At 38.6% G+C, this 24875-nt stretch overlaps 1 protein-coding gene across 2 annotated transcripts; it reads left to right on the top strand.

Annotated features, from left to right (window-relative positions):
• The first annotated feature begins 15947 nt into the window (after nucleotides 1-15947).
• On the top strand, nucleotides 15948-23125 carry SETD9 (SET domain containing 9). 2 transcript variants are annotated; one of them, XM_034656256.1, is made up of 6 exons: nucleotides 15948-16081; nucleotides 17538-17965; nucleotides 19119-19242; nucleotides 19542-19657; nucleotides 20559-20664; nucleotides 22631-23125. In XM_034656256.1, the coding sequence occupies exons 1-6, from the start codon at nucleotides 15984-15986 to the stop codon at nucleotides 22716-22718; spliced, it is 960 nt and encodes a 319-aa protein (XP_034512147.1). In that variant the 5' UTR covers nucleotides 15948-15983; the 3' UTR covers nucleotides 22719-23125. The 2 variants fall into 2 exon arrangements, with proteins under 2 accessions (XP_034512147.1, XP_002928298.1); XM_002928252.4 differs by having other exon boundaries at nucleotides 17538-17905.
• Nucleotides 23126-24875: the final 1750 nt, after the last annotated feature.

The raw sequence follows: 24875 nt of genomic DNA on the forward strand, positions 1-24875 counted from the left end.
GAATTCTACCAAACATTCAAAGAAGAAATAATACCTATTCTACTAAAGCTATTTCAAAAAACAGAAACAGAAGGAAAGCTACCAAACTCATTCTATGAGGCCAATACTACCTTGATCCCCAAACCAGGGAAAGACCCCATCAAAAAGGAGAATTACAGACCTATTTCCCTAATGAATATGGACGCCAAAATCCTCAACAAGATCCAGGCTAATAGAATCCATCAGTACATTAAAAGGATTATCCATCATGACCAAGTGGGATTCATACCCGGGATGCAAGGGTGGCCCAACATTCACAAATCAATCAGTGTCATAGATTTTATTCAGAAGGAAAAATTCAAAAATCATATGATTCCCTCAATAGATGCAGAAAAAGCATTTGACAAAATACAGCATCCTTTCCTGATTAAAAACCTTCAGAGTGTAGGGATAGAGGGTACGTTCCTCAATCTCATAAAAACCATCTATGAAAAGCCTACAGCAAATATCATTCTCAATGGGGAAAAGCTGGAAGCCTTTCCCTTAAGATCAGGAACACGACAAGGATGCCCACTCTCGCCACTATTTTCAACATAGTACTAGAAGTCCTTGCAACAGCAATCAGACAACAAAAAGGGATAAAGGGTATCCAAATCGGCAAAGAACAAGTCAAAATGCCTGTCTTCGCAGATGACATGATACTCTATATGGAAAACCCAAAAGAATCCACTCCCAAACTATTAGAATTTATAGAGCAATTCAGTAATGTGGAGGGATACAAAATCAATGCTCAGAAATCAGTTGCATTTCTATACACAAATAATGACACTGAAGAAAGAGAAATTAGGGAATCCATCCCATTTACAATAGCACCAAAAACCATATGTTACCTTGGAATTAACTTAACCAGAGACTAAAGGATCTATATTCTAGAAACTATAAATCACTGTTGAAAGTCATTGAAGAAGACACGAAAAGATGAAAAATATTCCATGCTCATGGATCAGAAGAGTAAACATAGTCAAAATGTCCATGCTACCCAGAGCAATCTACACTTTCAATGCCATCCCAATCAAAATACCAATGACATTTTTCAAAGAACTGGAACAAATAGTCCTTAAATTTGTATGGAACAAGAAAATGCCCCGAATCTCCAAGGAACAGTTGAAAAGGAAAAACAAAGCTGGGGGCATCACAATGCCGGATTTCGAGCTGTACTACAAAGCTGTGATCACGAAGACAGCATGGTACTGGCACAAAAACAGACACATCGACCAATGGAACAGAATAGAGAACCCAGAAATGGACCCTCGGCTCTTTGGGCAACTAATCTNCCACCAAACACGTGAAGGCTAAAGAACATGTACTAAGCAACCAATGGGCCAATAAAAAAATCAAAGAGGAAGTAAAAAACATACCTTGAGACAACTGAAAATGGAAACACAATGGTCTACAACCTATGGGACGCACCCACAGCAGTTTTAAGAGGGAAACTTACAGCAATACAGGCCAATCTCAGGAAACAAGAAAAATCTCAAACAACCTAAACTTACACCTAAAGGAACTCGAAAAAGAAGAACTAAGCACAAGGTTGTAGAAGGAAGGAAATAATAAAGATCACAAAGGAAATTAATGAGGTAGCTGGTTCTTTGAAAAGATAAACAAAATCGATAAACCATTATCCAAACTTATAAGAAAAGGAAGAAAGAGGGCCCAAATAATAAAATCAGAAATGAGAGAGAAGGTACATGCAACACCACAGAAATACAAAGAATCATGAGAACACTGAAATTATATACTAACAAATGGGACAACCTAGAAAAAACAGGTAAATTCTTATAAATATACAATCTTCCAAGATTGAATCAAGAAGTAGAAAAACTAATCGAACCTATAACTAGTAATGAAATTGAATCAGTAATGAAAAAACTCCCAAAAAACAGGAATCCAACACCAGATGGCTTCACAGGTGAATTCTACCAAACATTTAACGAAGAATTAAAACCTATCCTTCTCAAACTATTACGAAAAATTAAAGAGGGAGGAATGCTTCCAAACTCATTCCACAATGTATTCGCCTGATACCAAGAGCAAAAAAAAGACACCCTCAAAAAAGAAAATTACAGGCCAATCTCCCTGATGAAGATTGATGCAAAAATCCTCAACACAATATAAGCAAACTGTATTCAACAATACATTAAACACATAACATGATCAGGTAGAATGTATTCCAGAAATGCCAAGGGTAGTTCAATCTCTGCAAATCAACAATGTGATCTATCACATTAACAAAAAGAAGGATAAAAATCATATGATCATCTCAATAGATACAAAAAGCATGTGTAAGATTCACCATCCACTAATGTTATGTTATGAATTTTTATGTTAAAAATTTTTACCAAGTGAGTAAGAGGGAGCATACCTCAACATAAAAAAGGCCATATACCAGAAACCGAAAGACAGCATCATACTCAACGGTGAAAAGGTGAAAGCTTCTTCTCTAAGATCCAGAATAAGACAAGGATGCCCACTCTGGCCACTTTTACTAAACAAAGTATTGGAAGTCCTAGCCACAACAATCAGACAAGAAAAAGAAATAAAAGGCAACCAAAAGGAAAACAAGAAGTAAAAATGTCACCATTTGCAGAAATGTGATTCTACATATATAAAACATTAACAAGACCACCAAAAACTATTAGAATAAATGAACCTAGTAAAGTTGCAGGACAAAAAAAATTAATATACATAAATCTGTTGCATTTCTATAGAATAATAATGAAGTAGAAGAAAGAAAAATCAAGAAAACAATCCCATTTATAATTGCATAAAAAAGAATGAAATATGTAGGAATAAATTTAACCAAGGAGGTGAAAAGCCCATACACTGAAAACTTTTATAAAACAGTGAAGAAAGAAATAGAAGACAACACAATTAATGAAAAGACATTCCATGCTCTTGGACTGGAAGAATGAGTTTGTTAAAACGTCCATACTACCCAAAGCAGTCTACAGATTCAATGCAATCCTTATCAAAACACCAATAACATTCTTCACAGAACTAGAACGAATAATACAAAACTTTTCTGAAACAAACGCCAAATAGCCAAAGCAATCTTGAGAAAAAACAACAAAGCTAGAGGCATCACACTCCCTGATCTCAAACTATATTATAAAACTATAATAATCAAAATAGTGTGTACTGGTACAAAACCAGACACACAGATCAAGAGAAGAGAGTCCAGAAAAATACCATGCTTATGCAGTCAGTTCATTGTCGACAAAGGAGGTAAGAATATACAATAAGGAAGAGCCAGTCTCTTCAATAAACCGTCCCGGGAAAACTGGACAGCTACATGTAAAACAATGAAACTGGACCACTTTCGTACACCATATTACAAAATTAAATCAAAATGCGTTTAAGACTTAAATGTAATACCAGAGACCATAAAACTCCTAAAAGAAAACATAGGCAGTAAGCTCTTGGACATTGATCTTAGCAATATTTTTTTGGATCTGCATCCTCAGGCAAGGGCATCAAGAGCAAAAATAAACAAATGGGACATCAAACTAAAAAACTTTTGCACAGTGAAGGAAACCATCAACAAAATGAAAGGCACCTTATCTACTAAATGGGAGAAGATATTTGCAACCCAAAATATATAAAGAATTCATAGAACTCAATATCAAAAAAACAAATAATCCAATTAAAAATGGAAAGAGAACCTAGACATTTCTCCAAAGAAGACATATAGATGGAGAAGAGACACATGAAAAGACGTTCAACATCACTAATCTTCAGTGAAATTCAAATCAAAACTACAATGAGATATCACCTTATAACTGTCAGAATGGTGAGTATTAAAGACAAGAAAAAATAAGAGCAAAGATGTAGAAAAAAAAACAGTACTTGGGTACTGTTGGTGGGAATGCAAAATGGTGCAGCTGTAATGGATAGTCTGAAGGGTCCCCCAAAAATTAAAAACAGAAATACCATAAAATCCAGCAATTCCACAGCTGGGTACTTACTGGAAGAAAACAAAAGCACTAACTAGAAAAGATACATGCATCCCCTTGTTCGCTGCAACATTACTTACAATAGCAGAGAGATGGAAACAACTTAACTGTCCATCAATAGATGAATGGATAAAAAATATATGGTAAAAAATATATAAAAAAATATATATATATGGAATACTATTCAGCCATAAAAAAATGAAATATTGCCATTTGGGACAACATGGATGGACCCAGAGGGTATATTTTACTAAGTGAAGTAAGTCAGAGAAAGACAATCATCAAATGACTTCACTTATATGGGGAGCCTAAAAACAAAACAAAAAACGGAAACAGACTCATAGATACAGACAATAATCTTGTGGTGCTACAGGGGAGATGGACAAAATAAGGAAAGGAGATTAAAAGGTACAAACTTCTCAGTTATAAAATAAAAAAGACGGGAATGCAATGTACACCATAGGAAATAAAAGTAATAATCATGTAACAACTTCGTATGGTGATAGATGGTAGCTAAACTTATAAAGGTGATCACTTCCTAATGTATATAAATGTTGAATCACTAGGTATACCTGAGAATAATACTGTATGACAACTGTACTTCAATTTAAGAAAATGAATTCATTATCAAAGAAAACTACAAGCCCAATGGTTTCACTGGTGAATTCTATCAACATTCAAGGAAGGAATAACAGCACTCATACACAAATTTTTTGGTTCTTTACAAAGTAGAGAAGAGAACACTTCTCAACGCATTTTATGAGGTAGGCATAAGCCTAACACCAAAACCTGAAAACAAAACTACAAATAAACCATGAAGCTGAAAAATTTAAAACACACTTCAAAATAAATGGGAGACAACAAAAGCATATAAAAACCTACAGAGTATGAACAAAGTGTTACTCATAAATGAGTTATCTCAAGACTTCAAGGGTGGTGCAACATTTGACAATGTGTCATTATAATTCACTACAATAACAGAAGAACATAGAGAAATTATGTGATCATCTCAATAAATAGCAAAGAAAAGCATGTGATATTCACCATTTAAAATTAAGACAAAAATTTTTTTTCAAGCTTTTTGGTTTTTTTTTTTTAATTATAATAATGTTTTTTATTACATTATGTTAGTCACCATACAGTATACCCCTGGTTTTTTATTTAAAGTTCGATGATTAGTTGCATATAACACTCAGTGCACCATGCAATACGTGCCCTCCTTACTACCCATCACCAGCCTATCCCATTCCCCCACCCCCCTCCCCTCTGAAGCCCTCAGTTTGTTTCTCAGTCCATAGTCTCTCATGCTTCATTCTCCCTTCTGATTACCCCCCTTTCATTATCCCTTTCTTCTCTCATCCTTGGAACATAAGAACTAGGAAGATTGGTAGGAGAAGAAAGACAAAAATTCTTAACAAACCAAAACTAGAACAGAACTTTTTAAACTCATAAAGTATATCTACCAGAAAATTATAGTAAATATTAAATAAATATAAATACACAGAAATAAGACTTGCAGAAAACACATCAGCCTGATAACTTCTGAGGAGACCAGGTAAGGACCAGGATTGACTTAAGTACAAGTCACAGGGTGTGGTTAAAGGAGATTTTAGCTTATCTACCATGTTTCTCTTTGTTATCAGGAAACTGTTGTTTTTAATGAATAGCTTAGGTCACTAAAAATTTTAATACCATAAATTTAAATTCAACATAGTACTGCAAGTCCTAGCCAGAGCAATTAGAAAATAAACAAAAACATCCAAATTGAAAAAGAAGTCAAACTGTCACTCTTTGCACATTGCATGATATTATATACAGATAATACATCTAGAAAACCCTAAAGACTCTACTAAAAAACAAATAAACAAATTCAATAATGTTACAGGGTACAAAATCAGCACACAAAATTTGTTGTTTCTATACCCTAATGATGATCTATCAGAAAGAGAAACTAAGAAAACAATCTCCTTTATAATTACTTCAAAAAGAATAAAATACAGGCAGCTCAGTCGGGTAAGTGTAGGACTCTTGATTTTGGCTCAGGTCATAATCTCTGGGTCATGAGATGGAGCGCCGCATTGGGCTCCACGCTGGTGGTCATGGAGCCTGCTTAAGATTCTTTCTCTCCCCCCAAAAAAAGATTCTCTCTCTCTCCCCTCTTCCCCACGCCCACCCTCCCTCACAAAAAAAAAAAAAAAAAAAAAAAAAAAAAGAAAAAGAATAAAATACATAGAAATAAATTTAACCCAGGAGGTGAAAGATCTGTACCCTGGAAACTGTAAGACATTAACTAAAGAAAGTGAAGAAGACGCAAATAAATGGAAAGATATTCCCTGTTCATGGACTGGAAAAACTAATACTGTTAAAATATCCATACTACTCAAAGTAATCCACAGATTCAATGCAATTCCTTTCAAAATTCGAATGACATTTTTCATAGAACTAGAACAAGTAATCGTAAAATTCATTTGGAACCCAAACGGCCAAAGTAATCATCACAAAGATGATAAATCTAGACGGATCATGCTCCTTGATTTCAAAGTATATCACAAAGCTATAGTAACCAAATAGAATAGTGTTAGCATAAAACAAATGGAAGAGAATACAGTGTCGAGAAATAAACCCACATTTACATAGTCAAATAATTAATGACAAAGGAGCCAAGAATATGCAATGGGGAAAAGATAGTCTCTTCAACAAATGGTGGTGGAAAAAGTGGGCAGCCAAATGCAAAAGAATGTAACTGGCCTGCTATCTTACTCCATACATGAAAATGAACTCAAAATGGACCGAAGACTTGAATTTAAGGCCTGAAACCATAAAACTCCTAGGCAATGAGGAAAATACAGGCTGTAAGCTCCTGGACATCTGTCTTGACAATAACTGTTTTTTTAATTTAGCATCAAAAGCAAAAACAACAAAAGAAAAAATAAACAAGTGGGGCTACATCAAAGTAAAAAGCTGCACAGCAAAGGAAACCATCAACAAAACAAAAAGGAAACCTATGGAATGGGAGAAAATATCTGCAAATCATATTTCTGATAAGGGGTTAATATCCAAAATATATAAAGAAATCATACAACTCAACAGAAAAAAAAACCAAACAAACCCTCAATCCAATTTAAACAAATGACAGAAGGGACAGGAAAAAAGATGGTGGAGGAGTAGGGGACCCCTTTTTCAGCTGGTCCCCTGAGTCGAGCTGGATAGGTACCAGACCATCCTGAACATCCACGGAATCAGCCTGAGACGCAGGAAGATACATCTGGATCGCTACAAACATCTCTAGCGCTGAGTATTGAGGTACGAAGCGGGGAGCCGGGGAGCCGTGAATCCGCACACAGATATCGGAAGATAAACGGAAGGCGGAGGGAGCCGACACACTTGGGCACCGGGAAGCTGTAGCCACCTGCACTGGGGAGCAGGCGGACTCATGGACCGGCACCTGCGAGACAGCAGACTGAGACCGTGAGCCCAGGAACACGCCGCAACCAGACTGAAAACTGGAGCTCCAGAGCACACACTGGAACTGGACTGATACCGGCAGCTCGGGAGCACACGCGTGTCCAAACTGAAAACTGGAGCTCTGGAGCGCAGAGTCGAACTAGACTGAAACCGAGAGGCCAGGAGCGCGCGACCTGACTGAAAACCCGAGCTCCAAAGTGTTCACTGGAACCGAACTGAACCAAGAAGCCCAGGAGCGCGCGTGCCACCAGACTAAAAACTGGTGCTCCATGGGGCACCTGGGTGGCGCAGTCATTAAGTGTCTGCCTTTGGCTCAGAACGTGATCCGGGCATTCTGGGATCGAGCCCCACATCAGGCTCCTCCGCTGGGAGCCTGCTTCTTCCTCTCCCACTCCCCCTGCTTGTGTTCCCTCTCTCGCTCCCTGGGTGTCTCTCTCTGTCAAATAAATAAACAAAATCTTTAAAAAAATTTTTAAAAATAAAAATAAATAAAAACCAGCACTCCAGACCACACGCGAACCACACTGAAACAGGGAGCTCAGCAGCACGCGCGGAGGAACTGGGGGCGGCTGGCGGTATTAGAACCACAAAGGACAGAGATATGCCGGCCCTGGAAGTGAGGGCTGGGACACCGGCTGTGGGGCGCACAACCCGGGACAATGCAGGGTTTTTGGCAGCACCAACAGAAACAGAGTTAAAGTGGCCAAGAGAGCTCAGTGGAGAGCGGACTGTGATCTCTCTGTTCTGAGACAGAAGCTAGGATACAGCCACTGCTGCTCTGACTCTCAGAAGAGTCACAGAAAAACGCCAGGGAAAGCCGCCAGAGAACAAAAGCCTGGAAATACCTGCTCACAGTGTGTCCATCCCCATTTGCCCTCACAGGGGACAGGGCGACTCTACCCAAACAGGGTTGCCTGAATATCAGCATGGCAGGCCCCTCCCCCAGAAGGCAGGCTGAAAAATCAAGAAGACCACATCCCTAACGTCCCTATAAAACAAGTGCACATTGCCTGGGTCCTGGTCAATAATTTGGGCTCTGGGCATCCCTGCAACCTCTCCTCATCAGAATGATGAGGAGGAGAAATCCCCCCCAGCAAAGAAAAGGTAATGAATCTCTGGCCTCTGCCACAGAACTGATAGATATGGATATAACCAAATTGTCAGAAATGGACTTCAGAGTAACAATGGTCAAGATGATGTGTAAACTTGAAAAAAATATTAGCAAAAATATTAACGAGAATATAGAATCTCTAAGGGCAGAAATGAGAGCAAATCTGGAATAATTAAAAATACTATGAATCAAATGCAGTCAAAACTAGATGCTCTGACGGCCAGAGTAAATGAGGAAGAACGAATTAGTGAATTGGAGGATGGGATGGTAGAAGAGAAAGCTAAATCAGAAACTTGGCTCAAAAAAATCCAATCTCAAGAATGTAGATTACGGGAGATTACTGACTCAATGAAACGTTCCAATGTGGGATGGTAGAAGAGAAAGCTAAATCAGAAACTTGGCTCAAAACTAGAAGAGATATTTGAACAAATTGTAGCTGAAAACTTCCCTAATCTGGCAAAGGAAACAAGCATTCGTGTCCAAGAGGCAGAGAGGACCCCACCCATGTCAACCATGGCAAACCTACACCACGTCACGTCATAGTGCAATTCGCAAATATTAGATCCAAGGATACAGTATTGAAAGAGGCCAGGGCGAAGAGATTTCTCACGTACACAGGTAAAAATATCAGAACGTCAGAAATGTCTACACAGACCTGGCAAGAGAGGAAGGGTTGGCAGGGTATTTTTAAAGCTCTATCCGAGAAGAACATGCAGCCAAGGATCCCTTATCCAGCAAGTCTGTCATTCAGAATTGATGGAGACACAAATACCTTCCAGAATCGCCAGTCATTGACCAATTTCGTAACTACCAAACCAGCCCTACAGGAGGTAATAAGGAGGGCTCTATAAAAGTAAAAAGGCCCCAAGAGTGATACAGAACAGAAAGTCACAATCTAAAGAAACAAAGACTTCACAGGCAACATGACATCATTAAAATCATATCTCTCAATAATCAGTCTCAATGTGAATGGCCTAAATGCTCATAAAACACCACAGGGTTGCAGACTCGGTAATAAGACATGATCCATCCATTTGCTGTCTACAAGAGACTCTTTTTGAACCTAAAGATACATCCAGACTGAAAGTGAAGGGATGGAAAACCATTTTTCATGCCAATGGACCTCAAAAGAAAGCTGGGGTAGCAATTCTCATATCAGACAGATTAGATTTTAAACTAAAGACTGTTGTTAGAGATACAGAAGGACACTATATTATTCTTAAAGGATATATCCAACAAGTGGATATGACAATTATAAATATCTATGCCCTCAACAGGGAAGCAGCTAGATACACAAGCCAACTCTTAGCCAGAATAAAGAGGCATATAGATAATAATATGTTAATAGCAGGGGACCTCAACACTCTACTATCAGCAATAAACAGATCACCTAAGCAGAAAATCAACAAAGAAACAAGAGCTTTGAATGATATACTAGACCAGATGGACCTCATAGATATATACAGAACACTACACTCCAGAACAACAGAATACTCATTCTTTTCGAATGCACATGGTACTTTCTCCAGAACAGACCATATACTGGGTCACAAAACAGGTCTCAGCCAATACCTAAAGACTGAAATTATTCCCTGCATATTCTCAGACCACAGTGCTTTGAAACTGGAAGTCAATCACAAGGAAAAATTTGGAAGAAACTCAAACACTTGGAAATTAAGAACCATCCTGCTCAAGAATGATTGGGTAAATCAGGAAATTAAAAATCAATTTATACAATTTATGGAGACCGAAAATGAAAACACAATGGTCCAAAACCTATGGGACACTGCAAAGGCAGTCCTAAGGGGAAAATACTTAGCCATCCATGCCTCACTCAAAAGAATAGAAAAATCTAAAATGCAGTTTTTATATTCTCACCTCAAGAAGCTGGAGCTGGAACAGAAGAACAGGCCTAACCCACGCACAAGAAAGCCGTTGATCAAGATTAGACCATAGATTAATGAATTAGAAACCAGGAGCACAGTAGAGCAGATCAACAGAACTAGAAGCTGGTTCTTTTAAACAATAAATAAGACCAATAAGCCACTGGCCAGACTTATTCAAAACAATAGAGAAAGGACCCAAATTAAAAAAACTATGAATGAAGGGGAGAGGTCACAACCAACATGAATGAAATAGGAAGGATCATTAGAAACTTTTATCAACAGCTTTATGCCAATAAATTAAACAACCTGGAAGAAATGGATGCCTTCCTGGAAACCTATAAACTAACAAGACTGAAACAGGAAGAAATTAATTATTTAAACAGACCCATTAATTGTGAAGAGATTGAAGCAGTGATCAGAAACCTCCCCAAAAACAAGAGTCCAGGGCCTGACGGATTCCCCGGGGAACTGCACCAAACATTCAAGGAAGAAATAATACCTATTCTCCTGAAGCTGTTTCAAAAAATAGAAACAGAAGGAAAACTACCAAACTCATTCTATGAGGCCAGTATTACCTTGATCCCCAAACCAGGCAAAGACCCCATCAAAAAGGAGAATTACAGACCGATTTTCCTGATGAATATGGNAATTATGAAGAGATTGAAGCAGTGATCAGAAACCTCCCCAAAAACAAGAGTCCAGGGCCTGACGGATTCCCCGGGGAACTGCACCAAACATTCAAGGAAGAAATAATACCTATTCTCCTGAAGCTGTTTCAAAAAATAGAAACAGAAGGAAAACTACCAAACTCATTCTATGAGGCCAGTATTACCTTGATCCCCAAACCAGGCAAAGACCCCATCAAAAAGGAGAATTACAGACCGATTTTCCTGATGAATATGGACGGCAAAATTCTCAACAAGATCCTACCTAATAGGATCCAACAGTACCTTAAAAGGATTATTCATCATGACCAAGTGGGATTCATCCCTGGGATGCAAGGGTGGTTCAACATTCGCAAATCGATCCGTGTGATAGATCATATCAACAAGANATCCTCTCAATTGATGCAGAAAAAGCATTTGACAAAATACAGCATCCTTTCCTGATTAAAACCCTTCAGAGTGTAGGGATAGAGGGTACACTCTTCAATCTCATAAAAACTGTGTATGAAAAGCCTACAGCGAATAACATTCTCAATGGGGAAAAGCTGAAAGCCTTTCCCTTTAGATCAGGAGCACGATAAGGATGCCCACTCTTGCCATTATTATTCAACATAGTACTAGAAGTCCTTGCAACAGTAATCAGACAACAAAAAGGGATAAAAGGTATTCAAATCGGCAAAGAAGTCAAAATGTCTGNCAGATGACATGATACTCTATATGGAAAACCCAAAGGAATCCACTCCCAAACTATTAGAAGTTATAGAGCAATTCAGTAATGTGGCAGGATACAAAATCAATGCTCAGAAATCAGTTGCACTTCTATACATGAACAGTGACACTGAAAAAAAAGAAATTAGGGAAACCATTCCACTTACAACAGCACCAAAAATCATATGTTATCTCGGAATTAACCAGAGACGTAAAGGATCTATATTCTAGAAACTACAAATNGTTACCTTGGAATTAACTTAACCAGAGACGTAAAGGACCTATATTCTAGAAACTACAAATCACTCTTGAAAGACATTGAAGAAGACATAAAAAGATGGAAAAATATTCCATGCTCTTGGATCAGAAGAATAAACATAGTTAAAATGTCCATGCCACCCAGAGCATTCTACACTTTCAATGCCATCCCGATCAAAATACCAATGACATTTTTCAAAGAACTGGAATAAACAGCCATTAAATTTGTGTGGAACAAGAAAAGGCCCCTAATCGCCAAAGAACTGTTGAAAAGGAAAAACAAAGCCGGGGGCATCACGTTGCCGGATTTCAAGCTATACCACAAAGCTGTGATCACAAAGATAGCATGGTACTGGCACAAAAACAGACACATAGACCAATGGAACAGAATAGAGAACCCAGAAATGGACCCTTGGCTCTTTGGGGAACTCATCTTTGACAAAGCAGGAAAAAACATCCAGTGGAAAAAAGTCTCTTCAATAAATGGTGCTGGGAATATTGGACAGCTACACACAAAAGAATGAAACTTGACCACTCTCTCACACCCTACACAAAAATAAACTCCAAAAGGATGAAAGACCTCGATGTGAGACAGGAATCTATCAAAATCCTAGAGGAGAACATAGGCTGCAACCTCTACGACATCGGCCACAGCAACTTTTTTCATGACACATCTCCAAAGGCAAGAGAAACAAAAGAAAAAATGAACATGTGGGACTTCATCAAGATAAAAAGCTTCTGCACAGCCAAGGAAATGGTCAAAAAAACTAAGAGGCAGCCCACGGAATGGGAGAAGATATTTGCAAATGACACTACAGATAAAAGATTAGTAGCCAAGATCTACAAAGAACTTCTCAAACTCAATACACAGGAAACAAATAATCAAATCAAAAAATGGGCAGAAGATATGAACAGACACTTTTCCAATGAAGACATACAAATGGCTAACAGACACATGAAAAAATGTTCAAAATCATTAGCCATCAGGGAAATTCAAATCAAAACCACACTGAGATACCACCTTACGCCAGTTAGAATGGCAAAAATTGACAAGGCAAGAAACAACAAATGTTGGAGAGTGTGTGGAGAAAGGGGATCCCTCTTACACTGATGGTGGGAATACAAGTTGGTAGAGCCACTTTGGAAAACAGTGTGGAGGTCCCTTCAAAAGTTAAAAATTGAGCTACCCTATGACCCAGCAATTGCACTACTGGGTATTTACCCCAAAGATACAGACGTAGTAAAGAGAAGGGCCATATGCACCCCCATGTCCATAGCAGTATTGTCCACAATAGGTGAATTATGGAAGGAGCCGAGAGGCCCTTCAACAGATGACTGGATTAAGAAGGTGTGGTCCATATATACAATGGAATATTACTCAGCCATCAAAAAGAATGATTTCACAACATTTGCAGCAACACGGAAGGGACTGGAGGAGTTAATGCTGAGCGAAATAAGTCAAGCAGAGGAAGACAATTATCATATGGTTTCACTCATTTATGGAACATAAGAAGTAGGAAGATCGGTAGGAGAAGAAAGGGAAGAAGGAAGGGGCGGTGAAGGGGGAATGAACCATGAGACACTATGGACTCTGGGAAACAAACTGAGGGCTTCAGAGGGGAGGGGGGTGGGGGACTGGGACAGGCCGGTGAATGGGTATTAAGGAGGACATGTATTGCATGGTGCACTGGGTGTTATACGCAAGTAATGAATCATGGAACTTTACATCAAAAACTGTATGCGATGTACTGTATGGTGACTAACATAATAAAAAATTATTATTAAGAAAATAAATAACTAAAAAAATAAAAATTTAAAAATTTAAAAATGGCAGAAGACCCAAGTAGACATTTTTTCCAAAGAAGATATACATATAGCCAACAAACACATGAAAAGATGCTCAAAGTCCTAATCTTCAGGGAAATTAAAATCAAAGCCACAATGAAATATCACCTCTCACCTGTTAGAATGGCTATTCTGAAATAGATAAGAAATAACAAGTGCTGGCTAGGCTGTAGAGAAAAGGAAATCCTCATGCGCTGTTGGTGGAATGTAAATTAGTGCAACTATTGTGAAAAACAGTATGGAGGTTCCTCAAAAGATTAAAAATAGGGACACCTTGATGGCTTAGTCAGTTAAATGTTTGTCTTCTGCTGAGGTCATGATCCCAGGGTCCTGGGACTAAGTCTCCCAGTGAGCTTCCGGCTTCTCCCTCTGCCTTCCACTTCCCTTGCTCATGAGCTCTCTCTCCGCCTCTGACAAAATCTCTAAAAAAAAATTAAAAAAAAAAAAAAAACAGAACTACCATATGATCCAGCAATTCTACAGCTGGGTATTATTTATCCAAAGAAAATGAAAACACTTATTAGAAAAGATATATGCACCCCTATGTTCACTGTAACATCATTTACAACAGCCATGACATGGAAACCACTGAAGTATCCATCAATGGATGAATGGATAAAGAAATTGTGGGCATACATACAATGGAATATAACTCAGCCATTAAAAAGGAAATCTTGCCATTTGGAAGAACAAAGATGAACCCTGAGGGTAACATGCTAAGTGAAAGAACACAGAGAAAGACAAATAATAAATGATTTCATTTATATGTGGAATCTAAAAAACAAAACAAAATAAAATAAGCTCATAGGGAACAGATTGATGGTTGCCAGAGGATGCCCAGGAGCTGGAGGGTAGGTGGTGGTTATAAGTAAGATCTGGTGATGTAATTATGTACAGCGTGGTGACTATAGGTAACAATACTGTATATTTGAAATTTGCTGAGAGTAAATCTTAAAAGTCCTCATCACAAGAAAAAGATTGTTAACTATATATGGTGACCAATGTTAAAAAGATTTATTGTGGTGATCATTTTGCAATATATACAAATACAGAATCATTATGTTGCACACGTAAAACTAATATAATGTTATAAGTCATTATACATCAATCAATCAATAATAAATAGGGTCTACGCAAAATGGTCCCCTGTACTGGATGAACAACAAAGATGATTACACTACATGATAAAAATTTTAAAAACACTGGAAATATATACAAAAACTTTTTTAAAAAAGTGTATTACTATAGGTAAATATTCTACTAGTTCTTTTCAGTCCCTTTTAAGTTTAGAGAACATAAAAACCACTTTCTTTGAATGCAATTTATTAGTACAACCTGTAAGTGAATTGAACCCATTTAGCAAATCAGGTAAATCTGCAGGATGTCAATTTACTAAACACAACACCTGACCGCAGAGCCTCTACAGTTTGCCAACATCCTACTTTATATTAGAGTGAAACAGAGACCTTGGCAGATATTCTTTCTTTGTATTCCTTTTTGGAATTGAACAAATTAGTCCTAAAGCCAACTGCCCTTACCTGAATTTTCACTAGGTCTCACCTGTTCTATTTAGACTTTTGGTTAGGATTTCACCTTCACTCTGAGGCAAAGAAGAAAGCAGTTTCCGGCCTACGGAAAGGGCACCAACACATTTAATTCTGAATAAACACTTAGTGATTTGAAGATAGTTGCGAGATTCTTGTAGTTTGCATCCACTGGAATTAAGCGTGGTCTAAACTTGTCCTAAGTGGGTGTGTGTGTGCGTGCGTGTGCGTGTAAATAAACGAGCGAATGGAGAAAGTAAAGGGGGGATAGAGGGTTCCCTCAGCTCTACGCACCTCTGTTTCAGCCAGCTGGGATCAATAAAGGTGAGGCACAGACGCCACCGTCAACAGGATCCAGGGGAGTACCAGGGCCACGGAGCACAGCACTGAAGGTGGAGACCGAGGAGGGGCGGGACGGCGTGTCCTCCGCTCCTCCCCGGGCCGGGGCGGGCCCGAGGCCGCGACCCACCTCTCCCGCGCTGTGCTCGTCACAGCGCCTCTGGACTGCTATGCTGGGCCGCCTGCTGCGGGGCCTGTGGCAGCGATGGCGCCGTTACAAGTACCGCTTCGTTCCTTGGATCGCGCTGAACCTAAACCACAACCCAAGGTGAGAGGGCGAGACCGGTAGACCAGGGGCGCCTTCCTTCTGCCCCACGACGCCACCCGGGCGCTCGACTGGTGGCAAGTGGGCCCTAAGTGCGTGGAGCCTCCGGCGGGCGGAGCTTCAAGCGGACGGAGCCTCAGGCGGGCGGAGCTTCAGGCGGCCCCAGGGTCCGAGGCGGGCGGGCCGGTTGTGGGTGGAACCCGAAGAGGGCGGGGCCCGAAGTGGGCGAGGCAGAGGCTCCTGGAGTCCGAGGAGAGCTGGATACGGACGGGGGCGGGGAGCCTTAGGAGGGTGGGGCCTCTGGCCTAATCTCCCATGGTACCTCGCGCTGCCAGGTCTGCGAGGCGGGCGTTGCCCACCCGCGGAGGCGCGTGTTCTCTTTTAGAGGTCTGTGCTCAGAAGGGCTTGTTCCCGGCAAAATAGAGACTTTTGGAAAAAAACAAAGCTCTTACAGCGTGGGAGTGCGTGGTCTTCTCTCCGCCAAGTCAGTTAGGAGCTCGAAATTCCTTAGAAAAGCCAAACCGAGGTTTATTTTCACAGCTCCATAGTTTATCTGGTGAAAGCAGCCCTGCTTGGCTGTGAGGATAGCAGCTTGGACTGACGCGTTAAAACGAGCAAAATGCCACTAAAAGCACATCGGAGTGTTGGGTTTAGAAGAGTCCATGCTTGAAGACAGGGACCTAGTTGAGTGGGTGGCCGTGGAGTCAGTGTCATTCCCGGCTCCAGTAAGTGGCTTGGTAGTGATCCGGAGTTCACGTAATGCTCGCTTAAATGGGCACACTTAGCTCTACTGAAAGCCATTTACTAACCAAAGAGCTTTTCCAAAGTTGCTTTCGGCGGAAACGTGAATTCAGGGCCATCTTTACTATAGAATTGTGAAGCGGGTATTGCTTTCTTTTTTTTTAAGAAGTAAAAATAATACCATTATGCAGATAAAAATGATGCAGCCATTAAAGAAGTAAGTACTCTCTGGAGAGAACGTGATAAAGTGTGTAATGTTAAATTTGTCTTTGAAATTACACGCCTATTAAAAAAGCCATTGCAATATGAGGATTCTTATGTGATGTTCGCGTAATGGCTATGTATGTAGTGGAAAAAAGAACGAGCTCTGTTTTGGCTTCTGGCTCCCCCACTTAACAGTTTTAGGATGTTGGGCAAGCTCCCTAACATCTCCAAGCCTCAGTTTCCCTGTCTGCAAAAAGGAGATAGTGAATGTAAGGACCCAACAGCATTTGGTACAGTTAGAGCCTTCACAAATATTTGCTGTTGTTAACTTGGGTAGGTATTGTCCGGAGTTAGGTCACTAGAACTACCCTCCAACAACTCTTTTCTGAACGTCTTAGTTTTATCCTATTCAGACACGTGAGAATAATCATCATTAAGGCCTGTGACTCAGAAGGCATGAAGCCTAGCTTTTGTCAGTTGAAGGGTAGTGAACAGAAACTTTTCCCATTTTCAGGACCCTCCGATATGTTCCAGAGGAATCCAAAGACAAACTTATCTCAGATGAAGATGTCCTAGGAACATTACTGAAAGTTTTCCAGGCTCTATTCATAAATGATTTCAATAAGCAATCAGATATCTTGACTATGCTTCCAGAAACTGTTAAATCAAAATATCACGACCTACTCTCAGTTCAACATCCAAGGGTGAAACTGCTTGAATACAGACATCAACAGCAAAGTACCTTTAAACCAGAAGAAATTCTTTATAAGACATTGGGTTTCAGTGTTGCCCGAGCAACTAGCTCATTGATTTCTGCTGGAAAAGGTGTCTTCGTTACCAGAGGATTGGTACCAAAAGGCGCGGTTGTATCTATGTATCCTGGTAATGGCACAGTTAGTGCTTTGCCAAGAGTTTCCTATTTATCGATTAATATAAGTTCAAGTAAATATATAATCCTATAATCCTTTGAGTAAGGGGTTGAATTGGAAAATCAGATTTCCACAGATTTTTAAATCCTGATTTGGAAATAACCGTGAATTATTTTATGTGTCAGCATCTGTGAGTATTTGTTGGACTAAATGTACTTTTAAGGAAATTTTTGTAATTAATGTTTAAATGTGCAATATAGTATTTTGATAAGGTGAATTACTTTGATAAGTTGAATTACTTACAAAGCGCTAGAGAGTAAGTCAGTAGGCTTACATAATTGGTAACTAAAGGTTAAAATAGTATGGGTTAAAACAGGAAAGATAGAATTTAAACCCATAAACCTTTGAATAAAGACCTTCCTGCCATTTCTACACTGTGGAAGTAAAGCAGCTTCTTTGCAAAAGACCATTGACTAGAATGCTCAGGAGAATATGTTATTTGTTAAACTAAGATGATATTATTTGGTGTAATACAAAATAGGTTATCAGTGTTTAAGTCAGACCTATGTTTTAAAAAGTCATTCTACTATTGTCCGATTTTACATGCTTTAGCAAGAAAGTTGGTTTCCTCCTACATAACTAACCTAACTCTGTAAAGACTGAATAGAACAAGCCGGCAACAAATGAATACTAAAACAAATTTAATAAAATAGCATGTCTGGTCATAGGACAGGCCCAGTAAATATTTATTTTGTCCTTTCCTCCATTGCCAGTGAGAAGAGAAACAACCTGAGTGTCAGACTCATTTATTTCCGTTTGGTCTGCATTATTTAATGGGTTATTAACAAAATACATTTCTTAAAAGCCTTTTTAATAGATGTCAAATCACAGCCTACTTTAAAAAGCAAAAACAAGACAAAACAAAAAAACCCCACAGCTTTGTAAAACTGAACCTCAAATGTGGTGTTCACATTTTAAATAACCAAAATACTCACATTTTATTTGGCTGTGTGAACAAGTTGGTCCTCTGTTCTATTTACTGTTCAGCACTCTTCAAAGGAGGAAAGTAGCCAAAGAAAATGTGATAATCTAGACTGGAGGTGAAATATTAGAAAAAAGAGAAATTAAAACAATTTCTTTTATGTTAAATTTATGTTCCAGAGAAAGGTCCGTATGATGTTTCTGATTTTTACATATTGTTATGTTTTTTTCTTATTGTATAATAGGTACAGTATATCAGAAGTATGAGCCAATCTTTTTCCAATCCATTGGAAATCCATTTATTTTTAGATGCCTGGATGGGGTACTCATTGATGGAAATGACAAAGGAATATCAAAAGTTGTATACAGGTAAGTTAGTGCCCATGTTCAAAATCAATATAGGACGAGAGCAAAATGATTATGACCACTAGCCTTTTTACTTTAAATAAAAATCTGTTTAAGCAGCTGTTAAGTAGCCACTTAGTTGCCCTATTGACTAGATAAAACTTTTTTAAGTAAGAAGGAAAAGAAGAAGAAGAAGAAAAGAAACTTTTTTAAGAGAAACTGGACTTGTTCGACTTGTTCAGTTCTAGGGTTAGTTTTGTACTTCTGGATTTTACTGTAAGATGTAAAAGAACAATCTCAGCTAATTCTTTCACCTGTTTCAGATCTTGCAATGGGAGGGATCGACTTGGCCCTTTCAAAATGAGTGATAGTACATGGCTAACATCAGAAATTTGTAATCCACTGGCTGTAGGACAGTATGTCAACAATTGTTCAAATGGTAAGTTGGCATCATGGGTCTGTGAGACAAGATATAAATACATCAGTGGTAATTTTCCTCCTTTGCCCTATGACTGAGTGCCAGAGGCAGTTAAATTTAACATCTTAGCTATTCAGAGCCCATAAGTAAACCAGAACATTGTGGGGGCAGATATCAAAGAATCTGGGGAAGTAATTATATACGTTAATTGAATAATTTACTATTTTTCTTCTGGTTTTGCAATAAATATAGGCAATTGATAACTGCTCTTCTGATCATCATTATTTTAGCATTTTTTTAATAGTTAACTTAGAGGTCATTTTGTCACTGCCTCAGTAGAGCTTTGTAGGTTAAACTAGACTGGTATCCCCTTTCTGTTGCTGCGTAAAAGTCACTTACCTTCCCATAGGACTTGACTTTCCCAAAAGTTTAAGTTTGATCTGCCTACCTTTAGCATAGGTTTTGGTGCTAGGGAGATGTGAACTTAAAACCCGACTCTTCTACTTAGCCTTTAACCTATCTGAGCCTCTGTAAATAATAGGGGTGTGTGGGTGGCTCAGTCTGTTGAGTGTGTGACTCCTGATTTTAGCTCAGGTCATGATCTCAGGGTTATGATACCAAGCCCCAAGTTGAGCCCCGAGTTGGGCTCTGAGCTAGGCAGACAGTCGGGTTGAGATTCTCTGCCTCTGCCCCTCCCCCCACTCACACGTGTGCACTCTCTAAAATAAATTTTTCAAAAAGTAAATAATAAAATTATATATATATAAAATCTAGTAATACCTGGAACATAATAGTGATTATTTATTTGAACATGTTCTTATAATTTAGAAACCACATTTAGAAAATCAAGTGTCATAATTCAGTACTGTTTTCCATGACCTTATAAAATGGCTGTTGCTAAAAATTATATACTCGTTTCTAGACAGAGCAGCTAATGTCTGCTATCAGGAATTTGATGTGCCTGCAGTTTTTCCTATAGAGCTGAAGCAATATCTTCCAAACATTGCCTACAGCTGTGACAAACAAAGGTTAGTTGTTTTTTTTTTTTCCTCTCTCCTGTCTTACGCTGTACTTAAAAACATATATTTTCTAGGGCGCCTATGTGGCTCAGTTGGTTACCGATTACCCACTCTTGGTTTTGGCTCAAGTCATGATCTCAGGGTCCTGGGATTGAGCCCTGTATGGGGCTCCACACTCAGCTGCTCAGCAAGGAGTCTGCTTGTCCCTCTCCCGCCCCCTCTGCTCCTCCCCCCAGCTCACATGCCTCTCTCTCTCAAATAAATAAATAAATAAACCTTTAAAAAAATTTTTTTTCCAAGGAAAAGCTATATAGAGCTTGGGGTAATTTTTTTAGTGAAAAATTATGACTTAAATTTTGATTTTCATCATACCTGAATGTGTTAATGTAGGCTTATTTGAAATTTAAAATTTTCCATTAACTTAGCTCATTCTGCTTCCTATGTACCCATTTTTATTCTGTGTGGTACTTTAAAAGTATCAACCTTAAAATTTTTTTCAAGTGACTCTGTTACTTTTCTACTTACAAAATCTTCAAATACATTTTTACTTTAATCTTTTTAAGGATCATGTTCTTCATCTCACTTGAGAGTACCCAGTTGAAGAAAAAAGCCAAATTACACTACTACTTCTTTTCCCCATTTCTCTATTAGGTTTGGAAACTTAACAATGAAAAAAAAGATAAATATTCAGAAGATGCCTATTTGTAATGTAAGGTTTACTTTCTATTCATTAAGTGGAAAGTCTACTGAAAGTATTCAAGTAGTAATTTCGACATATAAGTAATTCTGTAGAGTTCTTTATCAGCAATGCTATAGGAAGATAGAATCATTATATTATGACAGTGAGCTGCCATTTTACTAGCAAACTTTATTTTGTGTGGGCCCCATTAAATTGTCCTATTAAGATGAATGAGATTTAAAACTTAGACTGTTTTCTTTACTTAAAACTTGATAACTTCTCTGTCTCTATTCATGTGTGTTTGTATAGCTAACAGTTGGGGTTTTTTAGCCATATACTCTGGAGTATGATGTCATTACTGTTCAACAAGTGTAGGAGACATTAATGAGTAGGAACATTGAAGGTTATGTATGTCTTGTCGTGTCCATAAAAGTATCTTTTTAAGTTCCAATTTTTTTTTTTTTTGAGAGGGAGAGAGAGATAGACGAGGGGGAGAGGGAGAGAGAGAATCTTAAGCAGACTCCATGCCCAGAGCAGAGCCCAACACGGGGCTCAAACCCAGAGATTAAGACCCGAACAGCAATCAAGAGATGCCTAACCAACTGAGCCACTCAGGTGCCCCAGAATGCCAATTAATTTTGAGTAATGTTTCCAGCTTTGCAGAATACACACATACAAATTAATTTTAAAATGCTAAACTATAATAAATGTCATTATAAAATGCTTTTTGTGGGGTGCCTGGGTGGCTCAGTCATTAAGCGTCTGCCTTCGGCTCAGGGCGTGATCCCGGTATTCTGGGATCGAGCCCCACATCAGGCTCCTCCGCTGGGAGCCTGCTTCTTCCTCTCCAATTCCCCCTGCTTGTGTTCTCTCTCTCTCTGGCTGTCTCTCTCTGTCAAGTAAATAAAGAAAATATTTTAAAAATAATAAAAAAATAAAATGCTTTTTGTGATACCAGTTTTGGGAGCCTGAACATAAAAACAGCATTCAGAAGTAGTCAGTTGTATAAAGTTAACTGATTGGTGGTCTTTTTAAATGATATGGAATAGACATAATGTACTTTAACTCCATCAGGGAAAATAAATAATTAATTTTAAAATGAGTTTTTAAATAAATAAATAATAAAATAACTCCATCAGGGATAAGAGCTATTTCCTCATGGAAGAGGAATAACTAAGACAATAGTAAGAAATTTGAGTAAAATTATGTCTATAAAATCTATATCGTTATATTAAAAATACGAGCGTGGATTTGTTAATACTTAGAACTTTTATATATTTTTCTTTTTGTTTTCAGCCCACTTCGATGTGTCATTCTTGTAGCACTCAGGGACATCAAACAAGGAGAAGAGCTTTTTTCAAACTACTATACAATTGTTAGCTAACTATGAGCTGGAAATTAGGTTTTCTACTCAGGTATTGAGTTCATTCTACATGTTTTTTGTTCATCAAATCTCCGAGTTCTACCTAGAGAACAAATATTTTGAGGCCTAATTGGAGTGGGAATTTTTTGTTTTATTGATATTAATGTTTTTATGGTAAAAGCTATTTGCTTCATTACAATTTCAAATTTGTAATGCAATTCCAATTTTAATTGGCTTTCCCCTAAATATATAGTAGTTTATTAAATTAAAACCTACTGCCTGAACTTTAAATTTCACATTTTCTTTTTTTTGTATATCCTTGTAGTGGTTTATAAAATTCCAGCCAAGCCATCATCATTTCTTACACTGTTGATGTGTACAAACTTCTGTAAAAACTGTATTTTTACATAATAAACTAAAGCAAAAAATACATGTGTTGTCATGAATTAATTGTGTGTGTGTGATTTAAGGATTCTTTTAGCTAGGTAAGGGGGATTTGGAATTGGAATTTACTCTTATTTGAACATTCACACACATATACAAAGTTTAAAAGAGTGAGAGAGACAGTTTTAGCATGGAAATACAGTTAAAAGATGATAGTGGTGTTGGGAGGGACACGTATTCCCATTCTCTTGTTTCAGTGGGGAGCGCCGACATTAGTGATGCTCCTGGCCTCTCTCTCCATCTGTTGGAGGAAGAGGGATTTTACGAGTTTCTCTTTGGAGAAGAACTAGGCGCCCATGGCCCCGACCCCTCTAGCTCTTTCTCTGTGGGGTCTCTGCCCAGCCAATGACAGAGCAAGTCTATTCAGAGGTAGAGTATTAGTGAGCTGCTGGCCTGGCCACAGCTCCAAAGCCACCTTCTCCCGTGAATTTCGTTCATAATACTTACTTTGATCTCCATCGACCTGACTCCTGCATCTAACTCTCAGTTCCAAACTTGGATGGAGAGGAGGGTGTTATTTATTGGACCCCTCGAATCCTAACATGGAACCTGTATAACCAGATTCTAACCACCTGAACTGCTACATCAACAGCTTTTCTCACTTCATTTATTGCAATTTCAATAGTCTTCTAATTGCCTTCCCTGTTTCCACTCCTGCTGCCTTTAGAATGGATCACTAAGAAAGGTTCTTGTAAATGTAACTCCGATCTTGACCCGCCTCTGCTCAAAACACTCTGATTACTCCGCATAGAGGAAGAGTGCCCAAGTGCTTCACATACATGATACAGCCACTCACCACCTCTTTTCTCATCTCCTGCTCCTTCTACCCCGGCTGCATGTACCTCCTCACCACTCCTGGAACCTGCTGGACACCCTCGCACTTCAGGCTTCTGTACTAGTTTTGTGTGCCTGCAAAGGTCTTCCCCCAGAAAGTCGCATAGTTCATTCCCTCCCTCTGTCACCTTGCCCAGCCATCCTACTGAAATTGACAACCCCCAACTGCCAGCCCTGAAAATTCCCGTTACACTTTCCTTCTTTTTCTCTATCAATCATGGATGGATAGTAAATGTACATTCGTGACAGCATCTGATTCCTTTTCTCAACCTCATTGTCTTCTATTTGTGTCACCAAGATCTTGGGAAAACAGGGAGACTAAGCTTATTTAAAAAAAAAAAAAAAAAAGCCAATCTACTTGACCACTTGACTGAGAAGACCCTGTTACCCAGAACCTTCCATAAAATACAGAAATACTAACTCCCGTGGTTGTATTTGGTGGGCTGAAGTATTTAGGAGTGAACTCTTGCAATGTCAATAAATTTAAAACTAGTTCAGGGGGAAAAAAATGTATGTTACATAGAAAAAATCAAATAGGATAAAATGTCTGTTGTCCAATCTGGATTTTTCTTTATTCGGTTAACTTTTGTCTTAAAAAGTTTGTTTTTCTTTTAAAGCTAGGGGCAAAGTCACCATTAGCTGAAGGGTGATTTAGGTTGTAAGGCTTAGGGAATACCCAGAATGTGAAGGGTCCTGAGAGAGTCAAAGAATAAAATATGGTCCCTGTTCATAAAATGCTCATGGTGGAGTATAAAGCTTGCCTAGTATCATGATTTGGTCTGCACTGGAGGGGTGAAAAAATTTTTTAATGTAACATAGATATTTTAAAACAGAACCATCTATCTTTCCTACTAAAATATTTGTTTAGATTTAAAAATGGCTGGTTTCATTTCTGACATA

This window comes from Ailuropoda melanoleuca, chromosome 3 (assembly GCF_002007445.2).
Source record: "Ailuropoda melanoleuca isolate Jingjing chromosome 3, ASM200744v2, whole genome shotgun sequence".
Lineage (NCBI taxonomy): Eukaryota > Metazoa > Chordata > Mammalia > Carnivora > Ursidae > Ailuropoda > Ailuropoda melanoleuca.

What these genes read in the sequence shown, in the direction of transcription:
- SETD9 (XM_034656256.1), top strand. Translation starts at nt 15,984, where the DNA reads ATGCTGGGCCGCCTGCTGCGGGGCCTGTGGCAGCGATGGCGCCGTTAC. An exon ending in ATCGATTAATATAAGTTCAA is followed by an intron (nt 17,966 to 19,118) that starts GTAAATATATAA and finishes ATTGTATAATAG; the next exon opens with GTACAGTATATCAGAAGTAT. An exon ending in TGTCAACAATTGTTCAAATG is followed by an intron (nt 19,658 to 20,558) that starts GTAAGTTGGCAT and finishes ACTCGTTTCTAG; the next exon opens with ACAGAGCAGCTAATGTCTGC.